This window comes from Otolemur garnettii, unplaced genomic scaffold, assembly GCF_000181295.1.
Source record: "Otolemur garnettii isolate 467f Iridium unplaced genomic scaffold, OtoGar3 scaffold00166, whole genome shotgun sequence".
Lineage (NCBI taxonomy): Eukaryota > Metazoa > Chordata > Mammalia > Primates > Galagidae > Otolemur > Otolemur garnettii.
Genome location: NW_003852561.1, coordinates 2,418,592 through 2,439,735, shown reverse-complemented (window position 1 = coordinate 2,439,735; position 21,144 = coordinate 2,418,592). Strand labels below are relative to the sequence as shown.

Genomic DNA, 21,144 nt, shown 5'->3' with positions numbered 1-21,144 from the left:
ATTTGTTTGATGTGTTGCTGGATTCTGTTTGTTAGGATCTTGTTGAATATTTTTGCATTAATATTCATGAGTGATATTGGTCTATACTTTACCCAAGAGCTGTGACTGGTGTCTGTACCTTTTCCCCTAAAGCTTTGCAAAGGACCCCATACAGTGCTATGGCCTGAGACACTGGGGACTTACTTGGTGTGGTGGAGCTTAGTGGCTCTGTCTTGTTTTCAGCTGGTCTCTGTCCTACCCTAGTGAATTAGTTACTCTGGGTTGAAGTCTCAGAGTATTGCTGGAGAAATACTAGCAATTAAGTCACCCCACCCCCCACGGGCAACAATTGGAAAAGGAAAATCAAACCTTCCCACAACCACACACCCAGGGTACCATTTTGGATAGTCCTCGGGTGATTGGTCCAGTCTGAGAGATCCAAATCAGTTGTCCCAGTCAGCACCCGGTCTCAAGTGAGGAAGTTCAAAAGGTCTCTGGCAACTAGATAGCAGGGGTCTGCTGGCAGCTCGAGTATGACTCGTTCTGGTGCTCCGTGGAGTCAGAAGGAAGCCCCAAGCAAATGAATTAGTCTGGGAAGGTTGATGCCTCCTTCCCCACCTTACACCTCTGTCACACCCAGTCATTGGTAACCCCTCAGGCCTATGGCCTAGTTCCCTCCAATCAGCAGATGCTCCAGGGGTTTGAGCCTGCCTGAGTCACAGAGAGATCTTCTGTCTCCTCGGCCAGGCCTCCGTACTCTACCACCATCCTGCAGGGGGAGCTGAGGCCTGACAACCTTGGGTAGTTAATGGAAGCTGGGGCGGTTCACTCAATTCCAGCCCCAGCCTTGATTGATGTCGCTGACACTTATATTTGCGCAGAATTTGTGATTCTGTCCTGGCTATATTTCCCTGCAGACCAGGTGCTGTTTGAATTCACAGAAACTGTGACTCAGCCCAGGTCTGTGCCACTGCCCAGAGCTGGTGTTTCTGTTTCACCTGCAGTCTGTGTTGGGGCGGTTTGGTTAGAGCTTATACTCAGCTTTCGGTTTCCTGCCTGCCTTTGTCTCAGCTATGATCCCCTGAGGGCTGGGTGTTTCTTAGGCTCACTAAGCAGTCCTGGCGCAGCCCTGCCCTGGGAGTCTTCTGGCATCACACAGGCATCGTCAATTCTCCATCCTGGCCAGTACCGCCTCAGGCATACTCTTTGTTCATGGGGTCTGTGTTACCGTCCCAGATATATTCCGCCAGTGTCTGCCACTGGAGAAGATGCCTGGCTTTCTCTGGTTGCCCAGAAAGACGGGGAGTGTCCAAAATATCCCCAGGGGTGTGAGCCCTATAGTTTGATGAGCATTTTTTGATGTGTTTATTTGGCCATTCATCTGTCTTCTTGGGAGAAAGTTCTGTTCATGTCCCTTGCCCAATGATAAAGGGAGTTGTTTTGCTCTTTTCTTGTAGATTAGTTTGAATTCTTTACAGATTCTGGTTGTTAGATTCATAACATGCAAATATCTTCTCTCATTCTGAAGGCTGTCTGTTTACTTTAGTTGTACCCTTAGCTGTGCAGAAGCTTTTTAGCTTGATTGTATCTCGTTTATTTTTGGTGTGGCTGCGGTTTTCATTTTCTCTGATGCCTGACAGTATATTTTTCAATATACTATGCTTCATAGTATCTTTTCTCAGGCAGATCCCCTTAAGAGTTTTTTTTACACTTTATTCTAGTGGTTCTATTGTTTCCCCTCTTAGATTTAGATCTTTTATCCATTGTGAGTCAATTTTTGTTAAGTAGTGAGAAGTGTGATCAGTTTCAGTTTGCTACCCGTGGCTAACCAGTTCTCCCAGCTCCATTTAAGATCAGATGGCTATAAGAGGCTAGTTTCATCTCTAGGTTCTCTATTCTGTTCCATAGATCTATATCTCTATTTTTCTGCCACTATTATGCTATTTTGATCACTGTAGACTTGTAATATAACCTGAAGTCTGATAACATGATGCTTTCAGATTTGTTTTCATTTCTTAGAATTGCATTGGCTATTTAGTTTTTCTGGTTCCACATGAAATAAAAAACTATTTTTTCAAGTTCTTCAAAGTATGCCATTGGTGCTTTGATGGGAATTGCATTAAATCTGCATATTGCTTTGGGTAGTATGGATAGTTTAACAATGTTGATCTTCCCAGCCACGAGCATGGTAATTTCGTCCATTTGTTAACATCTTCTGCTATTTCTTTTTTCAGGGTTTCATAGTTCTCTCTGTAGAAATCCTTTGCATCCTTTGGTAGATATGTATTCCAAAGTATTTCATTTTCTTTGATGCCTGACATTTTTTTCAATATGCCATCTCTCAGATTTTTAAGGGGCGTCTTTTCTTCAGATTGATTAGGGCTCGGTTAGTCTTTTCATTTGTCCTTTAAAATGTAAAAGGAACAAAGTGGTGCCTGGCTGTAATATACCAAATATCAGCTTCAGGTTTATCCTTTACTCAGCATTCAGGTCCCAGCTGCCTTCCTAGCATAGCCACACAGTTGTTCTGGGTCATCGCCAGCTTCCTTACCCTGTGCGATGACATCATGCTCACAAGTAACCTCCAAGCCAACTCACTAACCAGACTCCTATTGCATGTGAATTTGGCCTGTTCTTTATCTTGTTCTTGCTTGAGGGTTTAGTAATCTTTTGAATACTCCTTACTGATTCTGAGAAACAGTGGTTTCAACTACTGATAGAAGGTACTCTATAAAAATAGAATTTTCTGGCTCGGCGCCTGTGGCTCAAGTGGCTAAGGCGCCAGCCACATACACCTAAGGTGGCGGGTTCGAATCCCCAGCCCGGGCCCGCCAAACAACAATGATGGCTGCAACCAAAAAATGGCCAGGCATTGTGGCGGCCACCTGTAGTCTCAGCTACTTGGGAAGCTGAGGCAGGAGACTCGCTTGAGCCCAGGAGTTGGAGGTTGCTGTGAGCGTGATGCCATGGCACTCTACCCAGGGGGATAGCTTGAGGCTCCATCTCAAAAAAAAAAAAAAAAAATAGAATTTTCTGTAGGGTTTTGGCTATGAAGCATGCAGAGACCTTTGGTGATGAGAACAGACCAGGAGCAATGTGGGGAAACAAACCTGATTTCAGCCTTGACCTGTCCTCCCAAGGCTTATATGTCCAAGAAGGAACACAGGCCAATAAGGTGTGTGTGTGTATGTCTGTGTGTAAATTTCAAACACAGAGAAGCAGATAGACTAGTACGATGAAGACCCATGTGTCCATTGTTCAATTTCAGTAACCATTAGCTTTCAGCTTCTCTTGTTTCATCTTGCCCACTGCTCCATACATGCATCCCATTCCCATGGAATTGTCTATGGGTTAATTCCCAATTCCCTGAGATAGTAGCATCACCCTCATTCTTACCATTTTCTCTCATAATAGACACTATTTTTTTATCTGTCATAGTAGTTGACTCCTTGGGGGAAAAATAAGCTTTTATCACAATAAAGATTTCTGAATTACATGTTGCAGCTTAACTGTCTATTGAGTCTTCTGGAATTTTTGGCATTTGAAAGATCCCGGATGGGCTTGTGATTGGATATATTAGTCATTTTTTCTTTATTATTTCTTTTTTACTTTGGAGGTTTTTTGACTATCTTGAACAGGAACTATAAAAACTAAAAAAATAAGCTACAGTTTGGAGGACACCAGAAGGATTTCATAGCACACGCAGGGAGGTCTGATGGGCCGCTAGGTGGCAAGAACATAAGTTTTGGAGTCAGAACGAGCTGGATTCAAATTTTGGCTCTACCAACTTCCACCTCTGTGACTCTAGTCAAGTTTCTCAGCCTTTCTGAATACAGTCTTCTCATCTATAAAATGAGGATAATAATCCTACTGTACAGACCTATGAAGACTAAATGAGTTGGATGCGTGGTAAAGACTCAGTGCCTCAAGCAAGGCAGTGATCAGTACTCAGAAGCAATTTTTACTGCCCATTCATTTCCATAACTGTGATCTTCTGATCTTGCAGTGGCTGAATCAGGGTTGCTTCTAAGTTGTCTTTATGGATGTTTCACCCACATCCATTTGGACCTGTTACATCTTTCTTCTGACATCTCAAATATTTTAAATACTGGTCTAAAGGATGAGGTACTGATGCTAAAGGAAGGTCAGGTTGTGATCACCACAGAGCAATTTGGAAGTATCCCATGGTGAATTTCCCTGGACCCAGGAAACTCTGAGGCACTCTTAATACATTAGTCAGCTGAACTTGGAGGGAAAAAAAAGTGAACAGAGACTTTCTTGCCAAGTTTTCATGTTTCTATATTTGACTGAAGTCAGACAGATTCAGCCAACCAAACGAGGTGTCTGAGCTTAAGCAGAACAAGCACAGTCTTTGTCTCTGTGTGTGGTGGTCAGAGCCAGATTCTGGAGCCAGCCTGCCCAAGGGTGAAGCCTGGCACCACTTCTTCCTACCTGGGTGACCTTGGCCATTGTGCCTCCATTTCCCTTGCAAAAGAGTACCTGTCTCAAAGGGCTTGTGAGGCACAAAGCATTCAGAACAGCTCCTGGCATAGAGTGAGCTCTCAGTAAATGTGAGCTATTATTTTCATCACACAGGTTGTGAGGTCAATTCTGTGCTACCGGACATTTCCTGGGTTCAGTCTGCAGAGGCTGAGCAGTGCTAGTAAGGGTCTCTCCCTCACTTTTCATTCATTCTGCCAATGCTTGCTGATCTCCTGCCATGCTACTTTCCTAAGTGCTGCAGACAAACCAGTGAACAAAGCAGTCAAAAATCACTGCTCTAGGAATTAGCATTCTAAGCTCCTTTCAAGGGTGCTGACCAGTGTATCTGAGACTTTGCTGTTGAGAACAAGAGCTCTGGGTATTGATCCCCATGTTCTTGTACTGAGCCACTGCTTCATTTGGGTCTCTTTAGTTCTACATCATTACTCCTTTCTGTTTGCATACCAGTCAGTTATTTTTAAGCATCCAAGATGTGCCACATCCTGTTGTGAGTTGAACGCCCACAAGTGTCTGTAGCAAGTGCAGACAGCAGATTAGTGCTCACTAACAATGCAGCAGGTGCTCTGGTCAAGAGAAGCACAGAGGCAGTTTTCTGGAGAAAGCAAACTCTGAAAGGTGATTTAGGTAGAGTGTGGGTAGAGGGACTTTCTAGGTGGAGAAGGCATGGAGGTCTGAGGCTGCCTGAAAATTTGGGAACTATAAATAGGCCCTTAATATGGTTGCAGCAATGAATGGAGTGGAGGGAAGTGGAGGAGGAATTGCTAAGAGGAACTCTAAGCAGGAGCTATGTAATGAAGGGCGCTGTGTACTCTGCTCAGGAGTCTGAACTTTCTCCTGAAGACCTTGGAGGACCAGGCAAGCATATGAAGCTTGGAAGTGATACAGTGTTGGAACTGCTGCTTTGTCAACAGTCTGGATTTGAAGGATAGCAAGGAGGCCTTCTGAAAGGCAGCTGTCCTCTGTGGTCCATGTTACTTCACATAGTTACAGCCAAGCAGACCATTGCAGCATTGATCTCCTTGGCTCACCCGTTCATTTCGTTGCTCTGATAGCCATTGGGTGCCTATTTTGTGCTCTCATGGAGCTTCCATGTTAGTGGGAGGGGGTGGACGAGGGAGGAATCATATAGTAAACAAAGAACATCAATTTCAGGTAGATGTAAGTGCTATTTAACAACTGAAGTGAGAGAGAGGGTCTGGGTGGGTGGGTTGGGGGGAGTGCCTTGAGAAACAGTGGTCAGGGAGTAATCTCTCACCTGGATTACTGCAGTAGCCCCCCACCTAGTCTCCTGGCTTTTCCTCTTGCTCTGCCATTCTTACCACTGCAGCTGGAGCAATCCTTTCCAAAACCTTAGTGAACTCCTCTCCTAGAAACCCTCCAGTGGCTTCCCACATCACTGTGGGTACAGTCAAAGTGGTTGTGGTGGCCACAGGCCTCCCCCATCAATTGCCCTCTTTCTCTTTCAATCGTATCTTCTACCCCTCTCCTGTTTGCTCCCTCTGCTCCGGCCAATGGGCTTCCTTCCTGCAGCTTGTACTTATCACATGTGCCCTCAACCTCACTGCCAGGCACTGCATGGCTTGTCCCTCACTTCAGGTCTTTGTGCTTGTGTTGAAGGCTTCCAAGACCATATGCAGATTTGAAGATTTGTAGGATTGCTAGGGCTCTGCAGGTAGGTACATTCAGGGTTATGATCTATCAGGGTGGGAAGATGCCGAGGAAAGTCAGCAAAGGGAAAGTCCAAAGGAAGCCAGGCACAGCTTCTAAGAGTCCTCTCCCAAGGGAGTCACACAGGACACATGTCACCGCCCCCTCTGTGGGTGCTGGGAACACATGTGAAATGCTGTCTTACCAGGAAGCTCATCAGCTCAGTGGCCAGAGCTGGCGGCTGGTCATGAAGGCAGCCTCTGCCTGTGTACCAAAACTCCAGAATCCAGGAGGAACCCAGGTGTTCATCGTAAACTGCATGGTTTGCACAAACGGGTTAGGTGCAGTGAACTGTTTATATCAGGGAATGGTGGGAACCCTCCCAAAATCTGAGTTCCTGGATGCCAGCAGAGGGCCTATCTTTCTAGAGATAGCAGTGTCCGGCTTTCTGTGTGTTTTCTGCATAGCTCAGTAGCACCTTCTATGTGAGACCTTCCCTCACCATCTGATGTAAAATAATAGCTCCCCACTGCACCCCTGTTTTGTTTCTCTCCATAGCACTCATCACCGTCTAAGATACTATAAAACTTCCGTGTTTAATGGTTCATGGCTCATGCCTCCCATTAAACTGTAAACTCCACGAGCACAGGGATTTCTGCGTGCTTTATCACCACCCCCCAGCACCTGGGACAGTGTCTGGCACACGGCAGATCCTCAGTAATCTGTGATGAATGAATGAATGAAGGACTGAATGCTTAAACACAGGAAAACACGGCACATGTGGTCAGAACAGAGCGAGCCCTGCAGAGAGAGGTGGGAAACATGGCTGGGCTGTGGGTCTAGACAGGCTTCTTTTGTAACTGTCGTGACTGCCATGGAGCTGCCCGGATCAGATCTTTACCAATTTCTCAACTTCAGTTCACCCTCCTTCCCCCACCGTCCTCAGGGCCAAGTATCGGTCCCTCTTCCTTCAGTTGATAGGGGCATTCCAAAGTCTCTTATTATGTGTGTTATAATACTCCATGATTTTTCTGTTCTAGAAAAATCTAGAGCTTATCACAGTTATAATAATTTAATGATTGTGTATCATTTAGTTAGTAACTGAATTCTACCTTAGACTGAAAATTCCTGGCTTGTTATTAACACTATATCCTCTGTGTCCAGCTCAGAACTCAACAAATACCTGAATGACTGACTGCTGTTCTTCAGAGTGCAGGTGACCCTGGACCGGGCTCTACTTCCAGGGGACCTAGAAACACCACAGGGCTTTGTCACGTTCCCCTGCTGAGACCTGGGTCAGCCTCTCTCCCTGAGTCTGGAGCACACAGCGCCCAGCAGTCACAGCCTCGCAATGCCCTGACTGCTGACACTTGCCTGTGGGTGTTCATTTCATAGGAATCCTTGGAAAAGGCCCAGCTGCTTGCACTGGCTGGGGACCAGCTCATCCAGAGCCACCATTATGCAGTGGACTCCATCAGGCCCAGGTGTGTGGAACTTAGACACCTCTGTGATGACTTCATCAACGAAAACAAGAAAAAATACGACATTTTAGGAAAGTCCTTGGAGTTACATAGACAGCTAGACAAGGTGAGCAAAACTGAGATGAACAGCATGTCCGCAAGATTTCCTATAAAGCAGTTTTACTTAGCCTTGTCCTCCCTGCCTCACGTGATTGCTGAAAGGATCAAGTACTTTATACAAAAAACGTCGTGGGCTATAGGTATTAAAAAGTGCAGATTTTAGGTCACAGGGTTATTGAAGGTTAAAAAAAAAAGTGCCCCAGCCATCCTACCACACCCCATAAAATTAACAGAAGTCCATTTCCCTGTGTGGAACCAGCCTTGAAAAGTTTCTTTTGGCCTGGCCCCAGGGGGAGGAGGAACCTTTTTTGACTCCCTTTCAGGCAGAGAGACAAACACTGTCTGCAGAGTGCTTCCCTTGGATAAAGGCGAGGGATTGTGAGTCCTTTGGAGAAGGTTAAGTAAGGTTAAGTGACCGTCATACACCCCTGCCATTTGTTGAGCTCCTGCTCTGTTCGAATCAGGAGCACAATTATATCATATATTTTATCCTCAAGACAACCTGTGAGGAAGGCAATTGATGGCTTCTAGGACAGAGGCAGAAGCTGATATTCAGCATGGCCAAGTCAGTAGGTGTTAACATTTAATACAGGAGAATCGCCTAGTGATCTGTTTATAATTGCAGATTCCCTGATTCCACCCCAGAGACTCAGATGCAGTAGGTCTGGGATGATACTAAAATCAGTGTTTTAGTAAAGGGCCCAAGTGATTCTGGTGCAAGTGGTGCAGGCACAAATCTGAGAAACCCTGGGCTAAATGACTGCCTAAGACCACACATGGTATAAGCAGCAGGATGTGAAACCAGGATTGCCAGATTCCAACCCCAGAGCTTCTCAGGCTAGACAGCAAGGCCATGAGCACACAGACCCCAGTGCCCTTTGGAGGTGCCCTCTGGGCTGTGTTCCCAGTCAGCAGGAGCAGAGACTTCTGGAGCCTTCCCTGTCAGCTGTTCCCAGGGAGCATGTGGCCGATGGCTGTGAGTCAGCGTGCTTTATTGCCACAACTGTTTCTGCCATGGCTGTGTGCAGCCCCCCCCGCCCCCCCCACCCACCCCCCCCACCCCCCGCCCCACTGGGCTGTTTACATCAGCCCATTCCCAAAGGGATTTTAATGTTAATGAGATACAGTTGTTCCAGAAGCAAGTGGCTCAGCAGGGCCGGTGGGCAGCCTGCTCCGCGTGCTGAGCCCACTGCAGGTACAGCTGCTATTTTCCTGACTGTTTCTGCTCCCACAAGACTAGCCTGGCATGTGTGTGTGGGAAGCAAGTAGCCACTGTGACTCTGAAGACACAGCACAGTGTTTCCTACGGATCTAGCTAGGCATGCCGTGTAAAGAGACAGTTTTCAGAGTATTTATCAAAGCATGCTTTCACAGTATTCTGAAAATGAAAAATGGAGGAAGCAGGAGGAGAAAGTTACTCATGGACGTGTCCACATCCACTATCCCCATCCCTACACAGGGGTAATCCTTAGTGTTGCAATATCTTTATTATTGTTTGTTATTCTAAATGTAGTACATATTCAGTTAGATAATTTAAGAGAAAAAGACAAACATTTAAGTCGCTTGTTATTTTTCTGTTTAGGGATAACTACTTGGGAGTATTACCTTCTGGTGTTTTTCTCCTTTCTGTGCAGTTATTTTACGGTGTGTTTCGGGTCACACAGTAAATGGAAATGCAGGTGTGTTTGCACTGAAAGCTGCTTGTCAGATAAATATCCAGATAGCAAAAGGGTCCCCTGTCTTTTCAGGTACCTCAGTAGAATTCAAAAGAGCAAAGAAAACAAGTATTTTATAAAATTGAATTGTTAGAATTTATAAATGACTGCCTAAGAGCACCCATGGTGTAAGTAGCAGAAGTCTGATTTCATCCCACTATCTAGAAAATTTGAATCTTGCTGTGCCGAATTACAAAGCTTTGCATTCACACGTGCTTCTTTAGTAAAGACAAGGCAAATAAATGCAAATATGGATCACCCCAAAGAGGAAAGTAGTGTTTTCAAAGGGACATTCTTTCCCCCAGGAAATGTAGGGGCCAGGTCTAATGCATCATTAATCACGCTGTAACCAGTTAGGATGCAAGACAAATGGCCTAGCAGGTAAACCCAAAAAGCCATTGATTACATTTCTGTATGGTTAGATCAGCCTTAGAAATATTTAACACACTCCTGGAGATATAGCAATTACTGCTAGTGGAAAAGAGAAGAATGTTGTATGATTCATTTTACTGACTGACTCCCTTGAGAAGTGGACAGATGTAAAATGGGTTTGGACTTGTCCACCTCACAGTTTTATTTGCAGTGGTTACACTCTACAACTTTATGTGGTCTCATGACAATTTCCCCTTGTCTCAATCTTTTTAGTCCTCTTATGAGCTCAGATCTCTTGAGAATTGCGGTAGTTCTGAGTTGTGGGCAGGCTAAGCACACAGGGCACTCTGTCTCTTCAAAAGGTCAGTCGATGGTGTGAGGCAGGAATCTACCTCCTGGCTTCCCAACCTGTAGACAAGTGCCAGTCTCGAGAGGGAGTTGACATCGCCTTGAACGACATTGAGACATTCCTGAGCACAGCCAAGGAGTACCAGTTGCCTAGCCCCAAGGAGTTTTACAACCAGTTTGAGTTGATACTCACCCTTGATGTGGAGGTAATGTTTCTGGGTTATTTTGAACTTGTGGTTGGGAAAGGGATGGGGGAGGAAGGCAATTTTGGCTGTTGCCTTAAAAAATCCACAGAGGATATACTGAGCAGGCTGTGTTGAGTGGGCTAACCAGTCTGAAGTCCTCAGGTGGCCTCTTAGACTCCTGGCCTGAACGTCCAGGCAGACTGATCCTTCATGGTCTGACTCAAATATCACCGTCAATCCATCACTTCTCTGTAAATACTTAAGGGCATTCCTGATGCATCATTCACTGTGCTGAGTGCTGAGAACACAGTGATGAGCAGAAACAGGCATGTGTCCATCCCTCATGGAGCTTGCAGTTAAGTGGGAGAAGCTGACATTAGTAAAATAATCACATAAATTATGTTGCAAGCTGAGATTAGAGCTCTCAAGGAAGGATTCGGAATCCTGCTGGGCACAGGACAGAGAAAATTGACCTGGACTGGATTAAAAGAAGCTCCTGGGAGAGTCATTCGAGGGAAAGCCTGGAGAGTGAGGAGAGGAGATGGGGGAGCCTCTGCAGACAGAAGGAAGAGCATGCAAGGCTTTCAAGCTGGAGGGAGTCGGGCACAATGCAGAACCAAAGTAAGGTGGCCAGCGTCCAGAGAGCAAGAGAAGGGTGTTTGGGCACAGTTAGAGTCAGATAGGATGGGACCTCATGGGCCACATTAAGGAGTTTGTTCTTTATTCTAAGAGAAATGGAAAACTATTGAAGGATTTAAGCAGAGGAATAACTTGATTGGATTTGCATTTTGAGAAGAGCATTCCTCTTGACGGATGGATCTGGGATCCACAACACCTTGTGTGTGTCTCTGTTTTAGGAGTTTCTTTACCTTTTTTGAGTGATAGACCTTGTTATGAATCTGATTCACATATTTTCAGGATTCTGCATACTCAAAGTGATCAAAAGAAGTTTGATGTAGGCATTGTTTACAAAGATAGAGGCAGGATTTAGGGACCACAACAAGGGATAGTGAAGCACCCTAAATCTAGCACAAAACAGGGAGCAGTTGCTATCCCCAAGCCTGAAGGGCCAAGGAGAACCCAGGACGAGCTGTAGCTGTGACTGTAAAAGAGGGAAGCCAGAAGGAACTGTGGCCTTGGGTGGAAGAATGCAGTCACTGGTAGAGAAATATATACCCCTATTTCTTTCTCTCCGACTTCCTGGTAGTACTTCCCCTCAGTCAAAGCCAACTAAAAGCCGGTGAGCTCATCTGATGAAGTCTGCAGAGGTCGGCTTCCTGCAGGCAGGGCAGGGCAGAGAAGAAGCAGTGGAGGGACATACAGGGAATGTCCTACATGCATAAAATGTTAATAGTCATTTCAGGGAACACTCTGAAATCCATCAGTGGACATAGGCGAAGAAGCTTTGCTTTAACATAACACACATCAAACTGTATTCTAGTTATTTATTCTGTCTTGCATATTACAGGGGGAACTCCTTAAGGGCACTGCCTTTGCCTCACTCATCTCTGCATCCCTGTGGCTAGCTGGTGCCTGGTATCCAATCCATGCTTGCTGGGCAGAGGGCACTGGGGACAGCTGGGTGTAGAGTTTTATTTAGTGCTGCTCTTTCTCTGACTCCTTCCAGTGGATTTTGGTCATGAGGTTTGAGCTTGAGGTGGGAGTGAGGGGAGGCCACTTTCTCCCAGAACAGGACTCTTCCACATCCCTGTCCAAGGGACCGAGAGAAAGCCCATCTGGTTTACATGCTACATTGCCAACACAGTAGCAGCAGCCCCAGGTTAAATGCCTTAGGCAGTGGAGACTTCACATCTTTTATGTTTACCTGGGTGGAGCTGGAACATATTCTTTTTAGTAATGTATCTCAAGAATGGAAAAAAAAAGTATCCAATGTACTCAATATTACTATAAATCAATATATAACCACCAACACACTCATATGAATGGCAAAACATAACTATAGTCCAGAAAGTAGAAGGGAAGAGGAGAGAGAGGGGAGGGAAGAGGGGTATAAGAGAAGGGAGGGCATTTGGGGGGACCTCACCTAATGTGCATGATGCCATGGTACATTTCAAAACTATTAAGAAATGAGTATAATTGTGATGGATGTGTTACTTAGTTCAATGTAAGCGTTTCACATTGTATATTGAAGCAGTACCCTGAACCCCATAAATGCATCAATGTACAAAGTTATGATTTAATAAAAAACAATTAAAAAATAAATAAAAATAAATTCCTTAGGCAGAATAGCCTCAGCCACTCCAAGTTCCAAGTCCATTGGCTGATTAAATAAGTGACAGGTCTCCCAAGGTGATGGTGACTGCAGCTGCAGTTCTGACCGTCTTCAGCACACCACCCACCAGAAAATGAATACAACTCAATGAACTACCTCTGAGAAACAGGCAGACGTATGGGTGAAGGGAAGGAATGGAAGAAAAAATGCTAATAAAAAAATCAGGATGTAAAATGGACCAAAATATCTCCAAAACCCCTCTTTTCTTCTTTTGGTTTGGAGTAAAATCCTAGGTTATAAAATTTAAATATCCTTTTGTGTCAGTGAGTGAGATTTGTACACTGGTGAGTAATGACTTTGTTGTTGGCATTGGTGCTCTGTACCTATAGAAATATTCTAGACACACGTCGTGTTGGAATAGACACGTGTATTTCCTCCCTTTGACAGTGGGGGAGGCCTAGAAGCAAGGAAACTGCACACCCAGCCCCACATCTTGTTTCTAACATCATTCTCTAATGAACGAAGCCAGGGGCTCCTTAGAGAAATGGCTACTTCCAGAATTGGGGCAGGAAATAAGCAAGATGATCCCGGATTGTCTTATAGTGCCAAAAAGTAAGGGATACTATTAATGGAACAGAAAACAGAGCAACGCACTGCAATGAAGAGACGTCATAGCTGACAGAGCACTCCCCGTGGCCGGTACTGGGACAGTGAAAGAATATTTAATTACAATTCAAAGTATAAAATATTTTACCAGTGAATCCATGCTGCTATAAATAAATGATGGAACAAGTAAATAAATGAGAGGAGAGGAAACTGATCTCTCGATGCAGAAGAATTCTGAATTATTTATGCAGATACTCTGCCCTCAAGGATGGCAAGCATAACTTCCCTGCTCCTTGAGCATGAACTGCACCTAGTGAACTACTTTCAGGGAGGAGGGGAAGGGAGAAATAAAAGTAACCTCCCTCTGGAGAAGTGGAAAAGCCTAACTACTATCACCTGACCCAGGTGGCCCAGGTCAACATCAACAGTCATAAGTCATAGTATGTTCCCATGACGTGATGTGATGCAGATGACAACTTACCTCTGTGGGTTTCCTCCCCTTAACCCACAGCCCCAATCTAATCATGGGAAACATTAGACAAATCCCAATGAAGACACATTCCACCAAAAGTCTGACCAGTACTCCTCAAAACCATCAAGATCATGAAAAGCATGAGAAATCCGAGAGACTGTCACAGCCAATGGGAACCTAAGACAATGACAATGAAACATAATGTGGTGTCTTCGGGGAGGAGGGGAAGGAAATCTAAATAAAGTATCAACTGTAGTTAAGGATAGCACATCAGTTTTGGTTTATTAATTGTAACAAAGGTACCATCCTGCCCTTACCACAACTGAAGATGTTAACAATAAAGAAAGCTGGCTGGGCACGGTGGCTCACACCTGTCAGGCGGATCGCCTGAGTTCAGTAGTTTGAGACCAGCCTAAGCAAGAATGAGATCCTGTCTCTACTAAAAATAGAAAAACTAGCTGGGCTTGTGGTGGGGGCCTGTAGTCCCAGCTACTTGGGAGACTGAAGGCAAGAAGATCACTTGAGACCAAGAGTTGGAGGTTGCTGGGAGCTCTATCCATGACACCAGAGTAACACTCTCTCCCCCCCAAAAAGGGTAAACTGAGTATGGGGTATATCGAACCCTGTATTACTTTGTAATTTTGTCATAGATCTAAAGCTATACTAAAAGATAATTTTTTTAAAAACTGGCATTCTGTGTCTAAAGATGGAATCTGTTACGTTGGAGACACAGTGAACCATATCAGAAATTAAGCTGTGGTTCTCATAGCAGCAGCCACTCTGTCACCGTCAGAGGCTCTTAAAGTGCTTGTTTCTACTACAGCGCCATTGTGTTACTCTCTTGGTGTTTCGGTTTTTCTCCCTTATTCACTTTCACTGCCTAGAGAGTCCAGAGAGTGAAACAATCTCAGTAGCAAATAGCAAAATACAATTCTTCAGATATTCAGCAGATGCCCAGTTTGTGCCAGGTATGCTGTGCTGTGTTCTGGGAATTAATAGGGAAAGTCCCAGTCCTGCAATCAGTAGGTAGGGGCTGGCAGTTTAGTGGAAGATGAGAGGCATGTCCCCAGTCAGTGCTCTGAAAGCATATAGAATGAAAGGGATGGGGGCATGCAGGGAGGCAGTCAGCCTGGACTGGAAAGGCCAAGGGTATTCCATGTAGGAGGGGTTGCCTAAATTTAGTCTGAAAGATTTGGTGACAGTTTTTCAGGGAAGTGAAGGGGGAAGGAGGGAACCTCAGCAGAAGGAACAGAAGTGCAGAGGCAGCAAGGCTGGGAACAGAAGGGCATTTGGGGAAGTGCCCCCTCTGGAGGACGGGGAAATAAAGAGCCTGAGCCTAGAGACTGACAATAAAGAGCCTGGTGCTGCAGGACCAGGAGTTTGGACTTTATCTTGATGCAGAGAGGAACCCCTGAAGGGCCTTTCAACAGGGAAGTTACATGACCAGAATATACATTTTAGAAAGATAATTTCAGCAATGCCTGTGGCTCAAGTGTCTAAGGCGCCAGCCACATACACCTAAGGTGGTGGGTTTGAATCCAGCCCAGGCCTGCCAAACAACAATGATACTGCAACCAAAAAATAGCCGGGCGTTGTGGTGGGCACCTGTGGTCCCAGCTACTTGGGAGGCTGAGGCAGGAGACTCGCTTGAGCCCAGGAGTTGGAGGTTGCTGTGAGCTGTGATGCCACAGCATTCTACCTGGGGGACCGTTTGAGGCTCTGTCTCAAAAAAAATAAAAAAATAAATAATAAAAAAAAAAGCCAGAAAGATAATTTCGATTGTGGTAAAAAGAATGAATTTTCAGGTGGAAAGGAGAAAGGGGAAATGAAATTGTTAATCTTGCATGAAGTTCCCCATTATCTGAGTTTAGTAATTTAAGGCCTCTCCTGACTGTCTCACCGTTACCAGGGTGCACCTGGGATCTTGGGGGGCAGGTAGGTGGCAAAGGTGATCCAAGTCCTGTCTCATCCAAGCAGTAAGTTGTTGAGACGTTGACCTCTCACTGGAGCTGTCCACCTTACATCACCTAGTTGAAGTCACTCAGTCAGATTTCTTGACCTTTGTGCAACAATTGACACCTGTCTCAGGTTCCTCCAGCTCATCACTGATCAAGAGGGCAAGGGTTGCAGCTACCAACTGTTACCATCATCCCCCCGGAGTACAGACTGACAATGCCCTCACACTGATACATAGGAGCTTGGTTTCTTGGGGGACTTGGACTCACAGCTGTGTTATCAGAATCTCTAGAAAACTATATAACTTCTTGGTACCAGAGAGTACATTCTCTGAAGAAACCCTTTCAGTACAGACCCTGAACTTAGTCTAGACTAGGGATCAGCAAACTGCAGCCTTGTGGGCCAAAATTGCTTGCCACCTGTTTTTGTAAATAAAGTTTTATCAGAACACAGCCACAGTCTTCATTCATGTATTATCTATGAACTATAACCGCCAGTAGTTACAACAAAGGCCAGATGGTTGCCAAAGTCTAAAATATTTACTATTTTGTCTTTTACAGAAAAATTTTGTGCAGACCAATAGAAATATAATGCAAGCCTCAAATTACACAAATGTAATTTAACATTTTCCAGTAGCTACATTTTAAAAAGTGGCAAGACACAGAAAAATCAATTTTAATAATGTTTTATTTAACCTATATGTTCAAAAATATATTTCAATGTATAATCAACATAAAAAGTTATTAATGAAATACTTTACATTATTTTTTTCAAATTGAGTCTTCAAAATCTAGTGTCTGTTTTACACTTACCTGAGTAGCTCATCTTGATTCAGACTAGCCACAGTCCAGGTGGTCAATAGTCACATGTGGCTAGTGGTTACTGTATTGGACAGTGTAGGCCTGAACTTCTGTCATAGAACAAACAGTTAAGACCAGCTCCAGAGCTTGGTCCAGAGGTCAGCCTCCATAGGCCCTGAGAGTACAGGAGAATAGCTGATCTAGAGTCGACACTCCAGGACTAGGGAAGCTTAGTTTCTCTGAGTCCTACTTCGGGGCTCTCTGCTCTTTTTCTCAGAAGATAGTCGAGCATAACAAAGGCAAATTTACCTTTCTGGTTGCTAAGTGTGCCAACCTCCATGGGTATATATGAGGCCTGCACTTTTGGAATTTGTCATCCTCAGGGAAGTGGCGGATCAGCTCTTCTGGGACTGGGTCTCTTCTTTGGTGGTTAAAATTATCCCCTGGGTTTGCCAGAGTTGGTATGACAAAAGGCTTCCCACTTCCCCAGTGCACCAGAGCTAGAGGGACATCCTGCTGGAAGCAGAGCCGGGAGAAACATAGCTGAACACGGTCCTCGGTGCAACTCAGACTTCCAGCTCTTGATTTTTGTTTTCCTGGGCTTCTGTTGTAGAATAGACAGTTAAGGGAACACCTATGAGCTCCATCTTTTCTCTAATATTTCTTCAGTTTATTACTTTCCTACTTATATAGAGAGAAGAGGTCATGCAGAAAAAAAATTAATATGTATCCTTTTTATTACAAGTGTCTCATGGTTCCCTTGATACTGCCTCAGAATTTAGCCAACTCTTTTCCTTAAAATACTTAAACTCTTTTTGCCATTTTTGTACCCCTAGACCTGAAAATATAGAGTCAGACCCCCCCCCCTTATGTGTAATCAATCAGAAATTTATTGAATCTGTGCAGGGGACTTGAGAGACAGTTCCACCCTAGGAGAGGGCAAGTTGCCTTATATATTTTTGTGCAAGCATTCTACAGAACCGAAACGTGGCTAGTTGGGGGAGGGGGGGGTTTACAGCTTGGGTAGTCATGGATACAGCAATAGTTACAGTTATGTAACAATGATTGATACAGCCTTGGTTGACAATGGATATATCTCAAAATACAGTGGTTATAGTTATGTGACCATGATTAATACAGCCTTGGTGGATTTCCACCATTGTTTGTCCATTGGAAACTTGGGACTTCCCATGCTTCAACTCTGGGGGGCATGGGAATGGGCTGGGAGAGCCCGTAGGTCAGGGGAATGGGCTGGGAGTGCTTACAGCACCATCAGGACTGTTCTTCAGGGTACCTTTGTTATTTTTATTACTTTTTTTGAGACATTCGTATTTGAATTTAATTATTTGTAAATATATTTTCCTTTAAAATTGCATTTTATCTCCGTGTTTTCTTTATGGGGGGGCATTAGTATGAGGGTACATACTATTAGGTTACATTAATTGCAATTGTAAGATAAAGTCCAAAGTCTGAGATGTTGTTTCCTTCACCTAGGAAGAGTGCTATATACCGCTGTGTTGTACCCAATAGGTGGGAACTTACTGAGCCTCATCTCTCATCCTCCCTTCTTGAATTTAATTGTGTTTTTCTCTCATATGAGCATGTACTTGTTACAATACTAGTTTCAGATTAGAAACAAGTATATTGGATACTTGCTTCTCCATTCTTGAGGTACTTAGGAGAATGTTCTCCAAAATCATCCAAGTAAATACAAAAGATGCAGAGTCTCCATTGTTTTGTGGCTAAATAGCATTCCATGGTATACATATATGACAGTTTATTTATTTATTATTTTTTGAGAGAGAGAGAGTCTCACTTTGCCACCCTGGGTAGAGTGCTGTGGTGTCACAGCTCATAGCAACCTCAAACTCTTGGGCTCAAGAGATCCTCTTGCCTTAGCCTCCTGGCTAGCTGGGACTACAGGCATCTGCCACAATGCCCACCTAGTTTTAGAAATGGGGTCTTGCTCTTGCTTAGGCTGGTCTCAAACTCCCGAGCTCAAACAATCCAGCCACCTTGGCCTCCAAGAGTGCTAGCAGTTATTTTTAAATCTTCCTGTTATACATTGGCCTAATACCCTTCATGTGTGATTGATAGCATCCTTTCCTACCATTAATGGACATGGCTTAGTGAACATTTATTCATCCACTCAACAAATATTTACTGAGGCACTAGCGATAGTGTAGTGAAAAGGTCATTGTCCTCAAAGATCTCAGATGGGAGATAATGATTCTTAGGAGCACAATTCTGGAGCCCAGCAAGATGTGCAATGACTTATATAAGGATGCCCAGAGGAATGGTAATCTGAAGGAGGAGAAGACGGGAGAGAGGGATGCTGCATGTCCTCAGCAGAGAAACCTGTGAGTCATCATTTGCTCTTGTTACTGCAGGCCAAAGCCCAGAAAGTCTTGCAGAAGCTAGGTGACGTGCAGGAAATATTTCACAAGAGGCAAGTGAGTCTAATGAAACTAGCAGCCAAACAGACTCGTCCAGTGCAACCTGTGGCCCCTCATCCTGAGTCTTCCCCCAAATGGGTGTCATCAAAAACCAGCCAGCCTTCCACCTCAGGTAGGTTATGTGGGGGAAGGAAGCTTTGTGACATTTGTGTTTCATAAGCACCCCTGAGGGGTGAGATCGAGGTTGTCTGAGATGAATAATGGTCAGTATTTTGACGGATGTTATTTAAAACAAACTATAGGTATGGCATAGGGCAAAATTGAAGACAAATGCTTAGATAATACTGAGTGCCTGGATACAAGGAGAAGCTCACAATCTACTAAAGGAACACTACAAGTGCACAAATAACATGAGCATAAAATACTCTGTTAAGGACCTTAAAGGCCCATTATTTATTAGCAATGGAGTGGTAAAATTGGTTCTTTGAGAAGATTAAAAAATAGATAAGTCCTTACACCAATACCATGTAGTCTTGATTACTGTTGCATAGTAGTGAGCATTAAGGTCAGGTAATATAAGCGTTCCAACTTTATTCTTTTTCAAGATTTCTATTTAATTTAGGTCCTTTTCATCCATAGAAATTTTAGAATCACCTTACAGTTTCTTCTGGGATTATGATTGGGATTGCACTGAATATATAGATCAATTTGGGGAAAATGGTTATCTGACTGATATTGAATCTTCCAATTCATGTTATATGAATATGTTATAACCCTTCATTTATTTAATTTCTCTCAACAATGTAGTAGTTTTAAGTGTAAAACTCTAAAGCATTTTATATTTTTTAACCCTATAGTAAATGGAATTTACTACATATAACTAATAATAAGAATATATTTCTAAAAATAAATAAATACATATATTTCCACATAGAAATACAGTCATGTCATCTGTGAATAAGGATGCTTTTACTTTTTATATTTCAATCTTTACATCTGTTTTCTTATCTTATTATAATGGCTGGGACCTCCAGTTAAGCAGATATTCTTGTCTTTTCTTAATATTAGGAAAGAGTTCATTAAAATATGATGTTACCTATAGGTTTTTCACAAATATCTTTCATCAGATGGAGGAAGTTCCCTTCTATTCCTATTTTTTTAGAGTTTTTATCATGAATGATTGTTGAATTTTTCAGATGCTCTTTTTGACACATACATCAAAATGATATGGTTTTTCTTCTTTATTTGTTAATATGATGGATTACAATGATGTATTTGTAGATGTTCAAACAGCAATACATTTTTGGGATAAACTGCTCTTGGACATGATGTGTATGTCGTGTGTTGCATTATGAAGCTCTATTATTAAGCATATCCATATTCATAACTTGTATTGATACGTTTTCCAGATGTATTAACTTTTTTTTTTAATTGGGGATTCATGGAAGGTATAAGAAACCAGGTTACACTGATTGCATTTGCATTTGTTAGGCAAAGTCCCTCTTGTATTAACTCTTTTATAATTATGGAATATCTCTCTTTCCCTCTTCATCTCTGGTAATACTCTTTAAATCTATTTTGTCCGATGTTAATGTCACAGCCATTTCAGCTTTCTTACACTTAGTCCTTGCATATGTATCTTTTTCATTCTTCTTTGCATTTAAAGGATATTTCTCATAGGCAGAATATGTAGTCGGGTCTTACCTTTTTAATACATTCTATTCCCCTCTCCCTTGGAATTAGTCCATTTACATACTATGTATTTATTGATTTGGTTAGATTGACAGCCACTTTTTTTTTCTGTGTGTTCTTTTTATTCCTCTTTTCCTACTTTCCTGCTTTCTTTGGGGCTAGTAAATATGTTTTAGTATTTTGTTTTAGTTTGTTTATTGGCTTTTGGGGTACTTCTTTGCATTGTTTTTTCCCCAATTTTTTCTTCTTTCTCCACAGATAATTACATACATTCTTTTTTTTTTTTGAGACGAGTCTCACTCTATCACCTGGGTAGAGTGCCGTGGCATCATACCTCACAGCAACCTCAAACTCTTGGTTCAAGCAGTCCTCCTGCCTCAGCTTCCTGATTAGCTGAGACTATAGGCGCCCAACAGGATGCCAGACTAGTTTCTCTATTTTTAGTAGAGACAGGATCTCACTCTTGCTCAGGCTAGTCTTGAAGTCCTGAGCTCAAATAATACACCTGCCTCGGCCTCCCAGAGTGCTAGGATTACATGCTCGAGGCACTGGACCCAGCCTTCTTATATGCATTCTTAACTTACCTCAAACTATCCTGAGCTAGTATCTTATCACTTTATGCAAAATATAGGAAGCTTGCAACAACATAGTTGCTACTAC

General features: G+C 43.4%; 1 protein-coding gene across 1 annotated transcript in view; it reads left to right on the top strand.

Annotated features, from left to right (window-relative positions):
* MCF2L2 (MCF.2 cell line derived transforming sequence-like 2) overlaps window positions 1-21,144 on the top strand; it is a 192,205-nt gene that overhangs the window by 62,159 nt on the left and 108,902 nt on the right. Inside the window, exons 10-12 of the mRNA XM_012811572.2 lie at window positions 7,525-7,716; window positions 10,159-10,350; window positions 18,787-18,973. Of these exons, the coding sequence (XP_012667026.2) occupies window positions 7,525-7,716; window positions 10,159-10,350; window positions 18,787-18,973 (571 nt within the window). The remainder of the gene's footprint in view (window positions 1-7,524; window positions 7,717-10,158; window positions 10,351-18,786; window positions 18,974-21,144) is intronic.